The sequence below is a fragment of the Semicossyphus pulcher genome, unplaced genomic scaffold (genome assembly GCF_022749685.1).
Source record: "Semicossyphus pulcher isolate SPU_LCO1_2020_fin unplaced genomic scaffold, fSemPul1.0.p SCAF_7, whole genome shotgun sequence".
Taxonomy (NCBI): Eukaryota; Metazoa; Chordata; class Actinopteri; order Labriformes; family Labridae; genus Semicossyphus; species Semicossyphus pulcher.
In genome coordinates, this window is record NW_027211748.1 from 13085270 (window position 1) to 13100557 (window position 15288).

Sequence of the window (15288 nt, forward strand, 5' to 3'; positions counted from 1 at the left end):
AAAGTAAATCTCATTTGATAACCCATTAGCCTCCATTAGACAACTGCTAATACCAGCATTCGACCACTTCGAAGCTAGCATTACTCCTAGCTAACATTAATATTAGCTAACTTAATGTTAGCTGTTTCTAAACAATGTTACATTAGCGAGCAATTTACGCCTCTCAAATTGATATCGTGTAACACTACCAAATGCTATTAATACCTTTAACCAACTTCCCAGCTAACTGTAATAGTAAGTACCTGAATGCTTATATTAGCTTATGTCTGAATGTAGCATATGGGTTATCAAATATGTCTGAACTAAAGAGGCTCGCCCATATCCTGAAAGCGTATCGTGATTGATGCCTCCAGGGCGCGATGAGGCAACAAACATTGGGTCAGGAGGGTGGTGATTACTGCATTACCGTATTCACACAGATGAATAGAATGTCAGCCAAGACAAACTGAAAGGTTGCAATTACTTATTTCTATTTCCTCGATTCAAATTCTGGCATGTGATGTACCCAGACTTAGAGATCCATGAACTCAGACTAAATTGCACATGGGTTGATGGGAAAAGGGGGATTAGTGCAATGTCTCCAGTGCAAACACAGCCGAAGCTGGGATTTGGCTCCGACTTTTCTTTGTAAGCAGAGTCAAACAAAGCATGCCACAAAAGAGGGTCATGTGGTTTATAATGTTACATGCAGAAATGTCATATGACTAACATTGTCGGGACTGCAATGAATATTAGCTTCGGCTGACCTCTTAGTATGTAGCCACCATCTGAATGCATTAACTACACAGAACGCCTTGAAAGAAAACGATTGATTCTCTCCTGTAATGTAGTATTGAACGATTCACTTCTACTCTTGGAGCAGCTCTGGTGGAGTTTTGTCAATACAGTGTGGCTGCAGGGTAAATATCATGTGACAGAAGGCACACATGATTAAAAATAAGGGTGGGGGTATGGCAAAACAAAATCTATACAAATGTGCTTAAACAAACATGAGTGCAGCTAAGGCCGGCTCAAGCTGAGTTTACTATGTAGGACTACAGCAGGCTACTCTCAGACAGAACTATCATGTCAAGGGATTCAAAAGGACACAGGTGATTGTTAAAACAATGAAAGATCTTATGAGGGGAAATTACTTCATCATTTCATGGATAAGTACCCAACTGAAATGGAAAAACCCATAACAACTGCACAGAGTGTTTCAGTTTCTGTGCTGACCGTGTGTTTTATGCTTGTTAAATGAGGAACAAATTGTCTAAATTATAACTTCTCATTTCAGCCTGAAGAAGGGAGACATGAAAACTTGTGTTTGGTGTTGATGCAAATAGATCAACATGGGTTTATCTAACAAGACTCCAAAATCCTTCATGCTGTTAAATGCAGTGATTTCAAACGTCAGGGAGATCAAGGTTCCAGTATTACTTTCCTGCAACCGCTAGCCCTCTATGCGATTATCGAACTGCACAAGTATCTGAATATGATTGCTGATTTTTCCTTTGCAATCACGCTATTGTAGTTTTGTACATTGCAAGTGCTCTGAATGTAACAAAAAAAAAAAAATAGGGTAAAGGCTACTAGGGGAATAAAGAGAGGCAGGGAAGGTGGAGTCAAACAGTAGAGACTGACAAAGCAAAAGTTAAAGCTACACAGAAAATGAGAAGAAAGTTGCTTGAAAGACATATGAGGAAAAAAACATCATTCTTTACTCTGACTCACAATAATTGGACACACTAGACACAAATGTAGTTTATTTGAAATGCAGCCCTGATATAGCACAGCTACGCCACTGATTAAACCGTCATATATTGTTTTCTTTTCATCTTTGAGAATGATAAAATACTGCTCAGCTGCTCTGGCATTCAACCGTTAATGAGGCGTATGATTTATGTTTTCAAATGCCTATTTAATTCTGCAATAACATCACAGCAAGTCAGATTGCTTATTGCACCACGCTGCAGAGCGGATCACTGTTTAATCTTATCTTTTACGATGGCTAACACATTAAACTGACATATTTGTATGCGTCGGGATAAAACACACAAATAAACCAACAACTGCTGTTTGAAACCTGAATTGTAAAATTTGCTGCTGACCTTTAAAAATGAAACTAAACCTATATACATCTTATATATATATATATATATATACATATTAATTCAACCAATTAATTTTGTTTTAATCTTTCACTTGATTGTCCTTTGACTAAGTTTCCAAGCTCAAAATGTTCTTAATTTTATAAAATAAAAGCATGTTTTTCACAAAAAAAAAGAAAAAAGAAAAGTTAAAGACCCCCTCCAGTGAAAATCAGGTGTTTAACCTTGTAAACATCTCCATGTGGTGTTCTTCATGTGCTACAAGACACATCAGGGACAACATAAGAAGTCATCTCCATGGCTGGGCCTGTCTGCTTTTAAACTGCAGTGTACCAAGGACAGGCTGAACAACACGTTTTCAGATTGGCAGGTTTGAGACGTCACAAACCTAAGGAGCCAATCCTGTTAATGGACGGGGTGAAGCTATGCATATCATTATGTGTAACCTATGGCAACCAATTCGGAGATGAGCGAGACAGCTGTAACCGTCATTTTAATTTTTGGCAAACTCACTAATGACTGCTAACTTTAACGTTACTACTAATTACTACATTTCAAGCTAGCTAAGTTTCAACAAGTTGCCACTAAACGTTGACGTTTTCATAGTGGGCGGAGCCTATGCAGTTTTGGGAATTTTTTAAAGGAGGAGATGCCTTGGGAGGATTTTTACAAGGTAATTAAACGTATTTTGCAGAAAAAACATATCAGACGCAATTAATTTTTTTTGGCAGAGCTTTTTATATGTCAGTGGCACAAACAAGCACTTTCAGTGGACGTACTTTGATCGGCGCAGTTGCCCCAGGGGATTATGTTACAGTCATTGCGGCCGTATTGCGGCTACAGCGGAGGCCATCTACTGGACCGTTTCCAAAAGTTTTCGTTTTTATGAGTCATTTTTTTTTTTTTTTTTTAAAGATTATTTTTTGGCTTTTTGCCTTTATTCGTAGGACAGCCGAAGAGAGACAGGAGATGTGGGGAGCAGAGAGTGGGGATGACATGCACCAAATGGATCGGCAGACCGGGAGTCGAACCTGCGATCAGTGCGACGAGGACTGTAGCCTCTGTCCACGGGGCGCCTGCTCTACCAACTGAGCTAAACCAGCGCCCCTTTATGAGTCATTTTGACAACCAAATTTGAAAAAAAATAGGGCCCAGATTTCATACAGATGTACGAGACTATCGACTACAATCTTGTTGTGCAACCCCACAGCCAGATTGAGAGCCACTGATTTACTGAACCATTAAATGTAGAGCTAATCTAAAAACAATGGAAGCAGATGTCAAGTTCATTTAAATTTGATAAGACTCCATACTCTACAGCTTAACCCCACCCTTTTGCCTCCTTTTGTCCCACCCTTGTCCCTGGAGACTAAACGCTCCTTCTATTTCGGGAGCACGATGAAGCTTTTCAAGGTATACAGTGTGGAGTAAATTAGAATGACAAGGACACTGAGGGCCCCTTCCTTCATCATCTCACCCTTTGCTCCCCTCCCTCTCATCTTCCCTTCCCTCTGCACTGGTCAATTACTGCGGCCAGAGAGGCTTTTAAAGGATCCATCACTGAGACCAGAATCATCAACTGCATAGCCAATTACGAGGACGCTATCAGAAAGACCCCTCCCTCCCATTCTTAGAGGCTAAATGCCCAAAGAACTAATTATTTAAACCTTTACCGTGCAGAGAGAAGGTCATATTAACAGAGAGGATTCATCTCTGAGGATATTACAGCCTCTTCAACCCATTACGCACTTATCAGATTATTGATTAGCAGTATTTCAGATTAAAATCTCAAAGAAAAAAGCAATGTTGCTCCACCCAAATGAAAATTAAAGAGTTCACTTCAAGGGCAAGGAGGCTGTTGGAGAATCCATCCCAACAAGGCATTTGGTGTAATAAACGTTAGGAGGTCACAGCAACACAATTACTCTTCTTTTAGCTGAATGCTGCCCCCAGCTAGAGACAAGAATTAAAGTAGAATAGGCGTTTGATTAGGTGTGTCTGGAAATAATGAGAACAGCATCGGTGGGAGGTTGTAATGATTAAGAGTGGGGGATGATTAATATAATCACAGCATTAACAAAATACTGATTTAGGTGGTTAAGTAATTGAAATCATGCTATGCTCATATTTTTAAAAATGGCTACATTTTTAGGATGTTAAATTAAGTGCAATGTAAATTGGGATGACATTTGTAAGATGTGAGACCTTTATTAGATTTTTTTTTAATAATAATTTTGAAAATTAACTAAATAAGAAAAACTGCTCCTCACAACCTGCAGTGCAACAAGAGCTGCTCCTACTTCCTGAACATGAAAGAGCCAACTCCCAGACAAACCAGTTTGGCCACTGTGTAAATCCTCAAACTTCCACCGAATAGAGCCGAATTTTATATGTTAGAATAAAAATGCAAGGGTTGTCTACAAAGCTGAACCACAGCAGCAATCAGCTTTCAAGGCTACACATTCTACCTGAGAGGCCGCAAGCAAAATTTCACTGCTTGTGGAAAGGCAACATTTGACCAAACAAGTGAAAAAATGTTCAGATAACAGATATGTTTTCATATGTCAAGTGTTTGCCTAACCCTTCCCAGGAACAGATTGTCCAATAATAGTTTACAATAACCCTTCCCAGGAACAGAGATTGTCCAATAATAGTTTACAATAACCCTTCCCAGGAACAGAGATTGTCCAATAATAGTTTACAACTACAGCAGATCTGTTAAGATTTGTATTTCACAACATGCTGTGGGCTAGAGACTCCAGTAAAAGAGCTGTATTCTGTCTGGATGGTCTAGACTTTTTTTTTTAAATGCCTTACATTAGCAACAGAGCAACACTAGACGGTTTGTTTGGTGATAAGATAAGCTGCTAATGTTAGCACACCCAGCTAACACCTTAGCCTACTAACAAATCTTTCCAATAAAAGGAGCTTTACAAGCTACATTTCTTTCATGAGAGGTCACAAAAGTAGAAGCGTTGGAGCCAAGATACTACATCAGTAGAGTTTTAAAGTATAGTATGCCTGGCCTGCTCGTTATTGGATTTGGGAATGTGTTTTTAAGGAATTTCTCTTGTAAAACGCTAACTTTTTGCCTGCTACCTGTTAGCCTGCTACCTGTTAGCCTTATTATTATTCTGTTAGAATGAGCTGTTTCAAGCATGTAGTCTTTATGTGTGTTTTTAAGACTTTTTTATAGGGTTCAAATTAAGTCGGCTTAAAAAATGAAAGTTAAAGTATGTTGGAAACAGTGTTAGCATTGTCAACAAACAGAGTTAGCTAGCTAGCTATAGGTAAACTATGCTTACAAAGAATCAAATATTTGTCAGGTGGAAAATTTAAAAATGCAGTTTGAAAGCACATTTTCAACTGAGTTAGCTAGCTTGCTAGAGGTAAAACATGCTAGCCAAAGTTTGAAATATTCAGGTGGAAAAATTGACAGCCAGTTTGAAAGAGCCCTGTCAACCAACTGAGCTAGCTTGCTAGCTACAGGTAAAATATGCAAGCAAAAGTTGTCATTTGAGTGAAAAAGATCAATAGATGCTGCTAGAACTGTGAATAATGCTTTGATGTGTTTCTGTGTGAAATCTTAGGCCCCCGGTTTCAAAAATGACTACACATTTTGAGTGCTAAATCTGCTATATATATCATCATGGTAAACTGCATGTGTTATGTTACAATGTGAAGTTTGCCAGGCTTAGCCACAAAAACAAAGGGTTAATTAGCATAATGTAGGACAGGACTTTTAGTATTGCCATAAAGACTTACTGAGGACGTAGAGGGAGAGGGTGATCCCCGCCAGGCAGAAGCCCTCGAAGAATCGCAGGGTGCTGAACATGGGGACGTTGACAGAGAAGGCCACAGTCAGACCAAACACCAGCATGAACAGCACCGATATGATCAGCACTGGGTGGCGGCCAAACCTATGGAGAAAGGTAACAATTATTCCTACCTTTGATGTAAAAAAAACTATTGATTTTAACCTCTGTGAGAACTTCGTAGGAAATCTTACCAGTCTGCCAGGATTCCAAACACCAAGTATCCAAAGATTGATCCCACCAAGAGAGAAAACTTTGCGATGTGAACTTTCCATGCTGAGTCACACACCAGACTCCACTGTGGAGACAAATAAACAAAGGCATTAGTTCCAAGAAATGTAAGTTGGGCAAAGATGAGACATTTTTAAATCTATCACTTATTACCACCAAGTCTGTCGGGTGTGTGAGGCATTATTACTGCTCCAAACACATCACAATGAGATGTGAGATTCTCAAACAGAAGCGCTTCCTGGTATTTCAAAATGATATCCCTTAAACTCTAACCTTTACAGATGTAATTTTACACAGAATAATTTACAAGTTTAGAATTAAAATGCAGTATAAACCGTCAAACTGATGCATTGGGGTTGTCTTCCCCTCGTAAATGCTCCAATGTTTATACAAAGCCTGACATTTCTTATTTTCTTATTTATTCGTGCCTCCTCTGCTGTGTCGAAATGGTCTACTTTACGGTCAGCTCTGCCTCTCTGTATTTCCTTCTGTGACTGAGACTCTCCACGGCAGTAGCAGAGGGATTCCTAGAGTGCAAATAATGCAATGTATGCCTGCTTTTGCATAAATCAAGCACGCCCTGATTTTTCCCCCCACCGTAGCAACCAGCTGTGACCAATAAACCTTGTACACAGCACAATGATCATGCAGGAGGAAGCAAATGTAAAGCCCAGGAAGAAAGTCAATAGACAAAGAAATCTACCCCAACATGTAACTTTGACTTCCATTCCCATTAATTTTTAATGGTACTAGTAGATAAGTAGTTAGCCCTTAGGGGAACAGATGATGAATTTTAGGAAGAGGGGGTGAGGTTTATTAGGGGTTGTTTTGGCACCATATGCCTCCCAGCTGTCTGTGCAGGCAGGAAGGAGCAGGCAGGGGCGTGGTGCTTTTAGCAGGTGCTTAGTATAAGCAAATGGACATCAACTGCCCCTCACCAAATATCTTATAATTTATGCTAGAGTTGTTCCGATACCAGTACCAGTCTGTACGCTAGTCAATGCACCGATCCGATACCCTAACCAATTAGCCGCCAAAATCAGCTGGTATCAGGTCAATAATGGTCTGACAATAACAACCAATAACAGTGCAGTGCTAGCATAAAGTGTAATGTTAGCAAAAGCTAGCAATCAGTGTTTTTCCAACAATATCATGTATATTTTTTAATCGCACAAATATCAGAGGGTTTCTCGGTTTCAAGTCTATGTATAGGAAAGGTATTGGGACATATCTGAATCTATCAATATATATTTTACTTTATCAAATGTATGGCTTAAAAAATAAAAGAAGATTAATTGAAATGGCACAAAAAAATGAGGTCCTTTTCTTACATCTTTTTCTGGGGGGCTCTAACCTCTCATAACCTCTGCCATAGTGACCTGCTCAGAATGGAACGCTCCAGGATTACCCAGAGCCACCCAGCCATCACATGATCCAGGCATGCCACTCATTCACGGTTTCAGTATCGATGTCAGCAGAGAAAGAAGCAGAGGCGGGCAAACAAGTTCCTGTTGCACAATCCCCGCACGACTAAGAGTGTTTTAAAAAACTGCAGCTGACCTCCTCTTGAGCGGTGACACACACCGGCACACTCACGCTGCACCGCACAGCTGGACGACAGTCTGGTGAGTGTGCAGAACAGACATCTGCGGGTGACCACAGACAGATGACCGGTGTTAAATACCCACATATGAGCATTCTCAAGTCACATGCTAGAGACAAAGAAAGAACGTCGCACAAGTGCTAAGTGCTGCTGAAATGTGAAGCCAAATGGAAAGAGAGTGGTGGATTTGGATCATAAAGCGTCTGCAAATCCACATGTATTATTAACGAGGTTTCTCTTCAGGCCGACACACTGACCGAGCTCGAACGCAGTAGCTAATGGGCATCCACATTAGCACAAGTGGGAAAAATATGGAGAGATTTCCAGCTATAGCAGACAAAAGAAATCCCAGCGAGCAGGAGTCAAATCTGCACAGCTTGTCTGCTATGCCCCGATTATTTCTGTCAGTTGCTCCCTTGCTGTTGTCTCCGTCATTAGGGACTAATGAATAGAAGTCAGTTTGTAAACTTGGGTTAGGATGCATTTGAATCTACTAGATGACTCTGATCAATTCAGAACAATGAGGGGCCAAAAGGAAAGCAGCCGACCTCTCTCAAGTGACTGGCCACCAATGCTCGGCCTCCTCCAGCGAGTCTCATTAGCTCAGATGAAGACGCTCTCAACTACAGCTGCACATTTCTGCACTCGTTGAACTACAGAGTGGTGGGTGGGGTGGGGGGGGGGGTCATAGGCGAGGAGGGAGGTGGAGGAAAGCACAGGCGGAGGGAGGAATGCTGATTAAACAATGCAGAAGCAGATCACACAAAGGGATGAGGGAAATGTGGAGAGTTAAGAAAAGTATGGGGAATATAACAAGCTGTAGAGAGGGTGAGAGAGGCTTTAGAGCAGCACATGGAGAGGCTGCTGCATTGTTACTGCCTAGCAACAGACCATCGACGGGCTATCAGAGTCTCTCAGCATCCAAGTGCAAGTTTTAGCATCACTGCCTCATGAAATTATTCCAACGCTATATGCTTCTAACGCTACACAAACTCACTTTCTCGTGTAGTTTTGTGGCGAAAAACAAGTGAAGAAGGAAGCAAAACACACATATCTGACAGTGGAGGTGTAGCCTGAGGGAGCTACAGGAGGAGGTTTACATTACCCATGCTTTGAATAACTGTCATACTAGTGTAGCATCCGGACTAAACTACTTATACACTAACACGTTTGACAAGTCGGCTCATGGTAGTTGAATTTTCCATCAGTGACAGATGATGTAACAACAAACCTTAACTACACGTCTCTGTTACCAGATAGACTTGAAATGTACTGACAATGCACCAGCACTTCTATAACTTCAAATCCATCACACCAACTTAAACCTCGGGCCAGGGTTAGGGACCCCACAATGTTGGACCCCTCCCAGTTTCTTATCAGAAACAAGCCTACAGCACACATACATAAAGAGCCACAACAGTTTTATCTTTGGGTCACACAGACTCTTTCCTCCCAGCTGACGCCGTGAGTGGCTGTCATTGTGTGCTGACTGGGTATCTGCAGCGGGGTCATCGGCTCTCGACAGCTGAGGCCGTTTCAAAGTGTCCCACACTGATCCAGGGTCTGTGGAAGGAGCCAGGCAGCTGGGTAAACAGTAAGAAGGGACGCAGAGAGAGAGAGGCGGAGAGGCCTGCACGTTGTGTTCAGCTACAGTATCATCTTTCACATGTATGGGTGTGCAGCCTCCAGCTCTGTAATACTGAGTCAGGGTGTACCCACCAATGTGCTGCTACAACATATCTCCCTTATCACTCTGTGACAATACTCTGCTCTGACATACTGTTTAACTGCCCAAGGTATATACTGAAGTTATCCTGAAACTATTCATCAATATATCACTCAACTAGGGCTGCAGCCAACAGCTATTTTCATTATTGATTGTTCAGAAAGCCGTCTTGATCATACTATAAATTATCGGGTCAATAAAATATGAGACAACAGTTAAATTTGTGCCAATTTTTCCACTGTACAAAATCCAAAAACATACAGAAAATTGGGCATTTTTGCGTCAAAGAATACTTAAAATAGCATATTTTTTCTGTTGATTGATTGATCAATTTCAAACTAGTCATTTCAAATCAACAGAAAATGAATCACCATAGCTGTGTCTCAATTCATTGGCTGCAGCCTTCGAAGGACGCGGTCTACAGAGGATGCGTCCTTTGTAGCCTGCGTAGACCGCTGAGGCCAAACTCAAATGAGCCGGTCTTTACGTCAACAGCTGTTCCCGCCCTTAGACTTGCGTCACCAAACGTAGCTTCTGTCGCCTAGCAACAGGTAGCCAGCGGGCTAACTATCCATCGTTGCCTAACATAACCAATTGAAGATCATTTGTTTCAAAGCTGCTTTCGTTATTTTAACATTTGTTTTGCTAGCTATTCGATTGAGTTGAAACCAAAAACTATTCGGCCGTTTAAGAGTCCGACATCTTATTTGAATTGGCGCGCAATTAATCTCGGGATACGAAGGACGCACCCGATGGATCCTTCGTAGCCCGGGAAAAGGAGGACGCCTTTGTTGGCCGCATCTGAAGGAGCCTTCGAAATGGGACATTGCTTTCAACATGCCGCTGTGAGGCAATCGGCCTTCAAATACGTCCTTTGAAGGATGCAGCCCATGAATTGGGACACAGCTCACATCTTTGATAACGAATTCCAGCTTCTAAATATCTAGTTTCTCAGATTGATCAAGACGATTTAAGATCAAATATCTTTAGGTTTTACAGTTGATTGGACAAAAGAAGCAACCTCAAGACATTGATTTGGATCTAGTAACTTGCAAGTGGCATGCAAATGGTACCGTATCATAAGCCCTTTTTACACTGCCGTTCCGCCTCAGCGCCGTAACGAAGCTCCGCTGTCATACCGCCTTCATCATTTTACATTGGACCAAGCCCAACCAGTGTTTGTTTTTACGTAGCATGGCGTTGCGGAAGCAAAACGTACACGTGGTGTAAACAAACCTGCTTCACATTGACAAACACAGCTTTGTTCCACCCACCCGGCTCCGCTGTTTACGCAGACGCCGTTTAGCCTCTGTTACGCCTCTGTTATTCCACTGTTGTGCCACTGTTGTGCCTCTGTCATGCCTCTGTTACAACTTCTGATGCTGGCTCGGAGGCGGAACGAATTCGCCCCACCACTTAAGATGAAACGTAACAGAAGCGTAATAATCCCGCCTTGAACTGGCAGTCTATAAGGGGCTACAGTTTTGCACCAGTAGCGACACCATTCTTCTGTGGGTGAATACAAAAGGGGAATCCTCAGTTTAAGGTGGTAAAACGATCATTAGTCTCTCTGATTAATATACAAGAACAAATCCTGTACAGGGGATATAATTGTGGAGGTTAATCTCTCCTTTGAAGAGGTTCTCAGGCCACTATTTAAGGCGGCCTGCTCAGCTGCTATCTGTCTGAATGAGAGCCGAGTCGGTGAGGTTGCAGAGAGACTCTATCTGTCTCTGAGTAATGATACATTCTCATTTCTGAGGCTCAGGCCAATTAAGACGGACCCTGAGGAGAGCTCTGACTCAATTAGGATGGGTCTCCTCATTAACCACTTCAGATCCATCACCACTGTCACCTCCATCAAGAGCTTCCGTCTGTGACACCTACAGAAAACTTCTACACATATTTACATGTTTGCCTTCGCGGGGTATTAACAGAGAAACATGGGGTCAGAATGTGTTGGTACACTCGGACAGAAACACTAACACATTTCATCACTGTTGGCACTCAGCTCTGCTTTGAAGGATCGAATGTCACAGATAGCTGAGCCCGGTCATGTGCAGTTATGCCTATGCAATCCAAACATGGGGACAAATGCCGAGTCATCACATCCTGCTGTAGTGTCACATCCTGGTTCCCGTGTTGTGCTGTGGTGTGGTGTGGGATAAACGGGCGGATTGCGAGAGAGAAGTTTTGGGGTCAATTCTGCTTCATTTTTGGCTCCAGTTTGGGATTCGTGTGCCAAAATCTGATTCAATTTCTCCTGACGGTGACCTTGTCAGTATGTGGAGCGTGCGGGTCAGGGAAGACGAGCAAGGCAGAGACACTTATACCAACTGCTCTGGCCCGTCACTGATCTGCAGTGGTGGTAGTGTCAACATGACATTCTCTGTGTGTGTGCAAAGGCAACACAAATATTAGAATCTACAGGTTATTACGCCAGCATGAGAGGAGGTGGAGGAGAGGAGGAGGAGGAGGGCAAGTGGGGTCTCAGGAGTAAATCTTTCATGCTGGAATCTCGTATTTGTCCTGAAAGAACTGGACATTTTTTGATTGTTAGTAATATGGATCCACCCAACTGATTTCCCCCGACTTATGACTTCATATTCAGCTGCAGCTTAAGAAAAGGCCTCCGTCCATAAAACCAGTGTATCAGCCTGGCTTCAGCCCTGCAACCCCACCCCCCAAATTACACTGCGGACAGTAAATTAAATCAGGACATTAAGTGTCCCTCTGCATCATGGCTGAATTAAAATTTGCTGTATTTAAACGGGGACATTATCAGTGATTAGCAGATGGGCTGTTGGCATCACATTGGATGCACGCTCAAGATGCCACAGCCCCCCCACCCCCCTCCCTCCTCCTCCTACAGCACAGAGAAGCTTCAAAGCTTGGGCGTCAGATCTAACTCGTCCTGATAAGCCTTTTGATTATTGCACGCCTGCCAAACTCTTCTGAGGTGAAGATGCTGCAGATTAAAATTTTTTTGTGCTCTGCGAGGGAGTGTGAGGTTATCGGATGGTTTGTCAGCATTTTAGACGTTTTCCAGGCAAAAAACAAACATTAAATCTCTTGATTCTGTTGGTTCTAAAGCCTTAAATGTACCCGGTGATGAGATCATGAGTGTTTATCCTGAAGATTCAATCACATTATCTCCTTGACATAGTGTCAGGTTCACTCACAGAGTCATGTGGATCAAGTTTCCCAATTTTCCCCTCACACAGTGATACAATTTGATATGTTGATATTAGCATGCAGCATCTACAATGCTGGAGGAGAGCTGAAAATGAGACAGCTCCTCCTGCTAGCAGACTGCAGGCCTATACCGTCTCCTCAGCCTGGCCTGTACATGCAGAGAGGAATATCCCAACACTGTCGTGATGTGCACGGAGGTAAAGACATCACTGAAAGTCGCCCAGAATGAAAGCTAGAAGAATATTTCAGTGGTGTTTGTTCAGGGTGGGTGGTATTTGGTCAGGGATAGGGTTGCATTATTCTAGAGAGTGCACTAATGACCTTTGCTCCAAATCAAAAGCCCTGCATGTCTATTATGTCCATTACGACAACCGGTAAATTCCACCAGCCCCGTGCAGTTTTTTGCCCAACGTGCCAATGGTGGTGTTGTCTCTCTGCCATGGGTCACACTTTGTGTCAGCTGCTGCGATGAGTCACTGTCAGCACGGTGATGCATGCTCTCACCTGTACATTAAGGGCCAATTCATGTCTCTCTGCTGAATATAAATGACTCGCTGTGGAGAGATGCATGGATGCAATAAAGGAGGCAGAGCTGTCAAATGCAACGGTGTGGGCACAGTTTCACTTTAACGTGCTGCTGCTTGGAAGTGATCTGTTTTAACGATGGCTCTAGTGTTGATAAGTGCTAGAATCCCCCCTCTTATAAATCGATCCTAATGGGGTTACAGCAGATAGGGTTTCACTGATGCATAACACAATGTGATGGAAAAGGATGCCCATCCTTACCTTGGTAACCACATTCTGCACGAGCCCTGTGTGCAGCTCAAACGTCCACTCGCTGCACCGACACTGCATGTTGGCCGTGTCATTGTGGCTGCCGTAACTTCCATTGGCATAAACGTAAGCCGGCCGCGCGCTGCTGTTTTTTGGACCGTCCAGTAATGAGGAATAACCTGCGGTGTGGTTAGTCAGGTTGGCCAAAGGCTGCACACATGTGTTGTTCGGCTGCGCGAGGAGGAAATAATCAGAGTACTGGCTGAATCCAATAAATAACGCCGGGATCCATGTCAGCACGATCAGCTGTTTCTGGTACTTCCCAAATCCCCCGAGAAACGGCAGAACCGCGCAGTCGATGCGTGTCAGCAGCCCAGGCGACGTGGTTTCGGGGGACACGAAGCCGTTCTCCGGTTGGTGGTCCTCCGTGTCGAGCTGCACCACGGCCATCGCGGTTCCGCCGAGAGATGCCTCCGTAGTGAAGCGAAGCCGGGGTTTGCAGTGCTACTACCCCCTGTCGACTCCACAATGCGTCAATGCCCCCAGCTCCGGCGGTGGAAGCCGTGCGCAGTCAATCACTGGAATGGAAATAAGACGCACCTCTTTATTATCAGGAAGCACTCCCCCTCCGTCTGCCACCAGAAAAAAAAGAGAAACCACATGCGGGATGACTGCCGGCTCGAGCTCTGAGACAAAAGCGGATTGCGGTGAATGAGGCGATGACGAGAAAAACTATCCGAGGATCTTTTCCGTCGTCTGATTCATTGCTGTCTCTGTCGGTCAGCCGACAGGAAGTGCTTCCTGAGGGAGCCACAGGTAACACACCTGCCCACAAAGGCCGACGGCTGATCACTCTGCCCCAACATGGCCACCTGTAACCACTGGTTACCACTTTGAATGGAAAATGCTCATTCTACGTGCAGCAGTGCAGCACGTCATTTCATACAAATATATATATTTTTTAAACTATTGTTATTATATTCAGCCGCAGCGCTTGTTTGTATGTCATTTAAAGATCAGCACACTATGTTCTTAAAGGAAAGGCACATTTTATTACCATCTTCGTGTTTGGTATTTATTGACCCAATCAAATCAAAGCAAATATAATAAACCCATAGCAACCATTGTTCCAACACTGTTATTGAGAAATGTAATTCCAAACATTTCTTAAGAAAGTCACAAGATCCAGTTGACTACTTTGGATTTTTGACCTCCAAAAGTTTCATTTAATCTTATCTCATATGGCCTATTACACACGAAAGATAGCCTACATAAAGCTGATTGTATCATTACAAAGGCTTTGAATAAACTATACAGATGTCCTGTCAACAGTTGGTAGGAGGAGGAACTAGCTCTGTCTCCGCCCATTTCTGTAGCAAACAACAAAACAAGTCTGCTGTAATTTAAATGCCCGCTAAAGTGAATAAAAAAGATTGTTATTCTCAATTAAACTTACAGTTGTTTTTATATGAGGGCAGAATTTGAGAGGGGATTTTATAGGGACAGCATGTGTGCAATGTGTTGAAGCGGCATTCAAATTTAGCATTCAACAATATATTTGGACATTGTCCATAGTTCACCCACAAAGTCTGACTAATTCAACAAATAAAGAATGTGTTTGTTCACATAGAGACTTTATTATGTTCTGCTTCGTCCACAGGTTTCAGCGTTGTGTGTGTGATTTCCTTTGGTTGTTGCTTTTTTATTTAAAACGTCTGATGATTTTAATTTACTTTTTTAATGTTTTTTTACAGACCAAATCTCACTGGGTTTTGCCCAGTTTTGGGCGGCTGATGGAAATTATTTAGATGCCAATTTCTAATTAACATAAAGGGTTTAAAGTTGAGGATATAA

General features: G+C 42.7%; 1 protein-coding gene across 1 annotated transcript in view; it reads right to left on the reverse strand.

The window, feature by feature from the left end:
- LOC138611913 (solute carrier family 22 member 23-like) overlaps positions 1 to 14183 on the reverse strand; it is a 37029-nt gene extending 22846 nt beyond the window's left edge. The window contains exons 1-3 of the mRNA XM_069685173.1: positions 13447 to 14183; positions 6100 to 6203; positions 5856 to 6010 (exon numbers count right to left, since the gene is read on the reverse strand). Coding sequence (XP_069541274.1) covers positions 5856 to 6010; positions 6100 to 6203; positions 13447 to 13884 — 697 coding nt within the window. The 5' untranslated portion in view covers positions 13885 to 14183. The remainder of the gene's footprint in view (positions 1 to 5855; positions 6011 to 6099; positions 6204 to 13446) is intronic.
- Positions 14184 to 15288: the final 1105 nt, after the last annotated feature.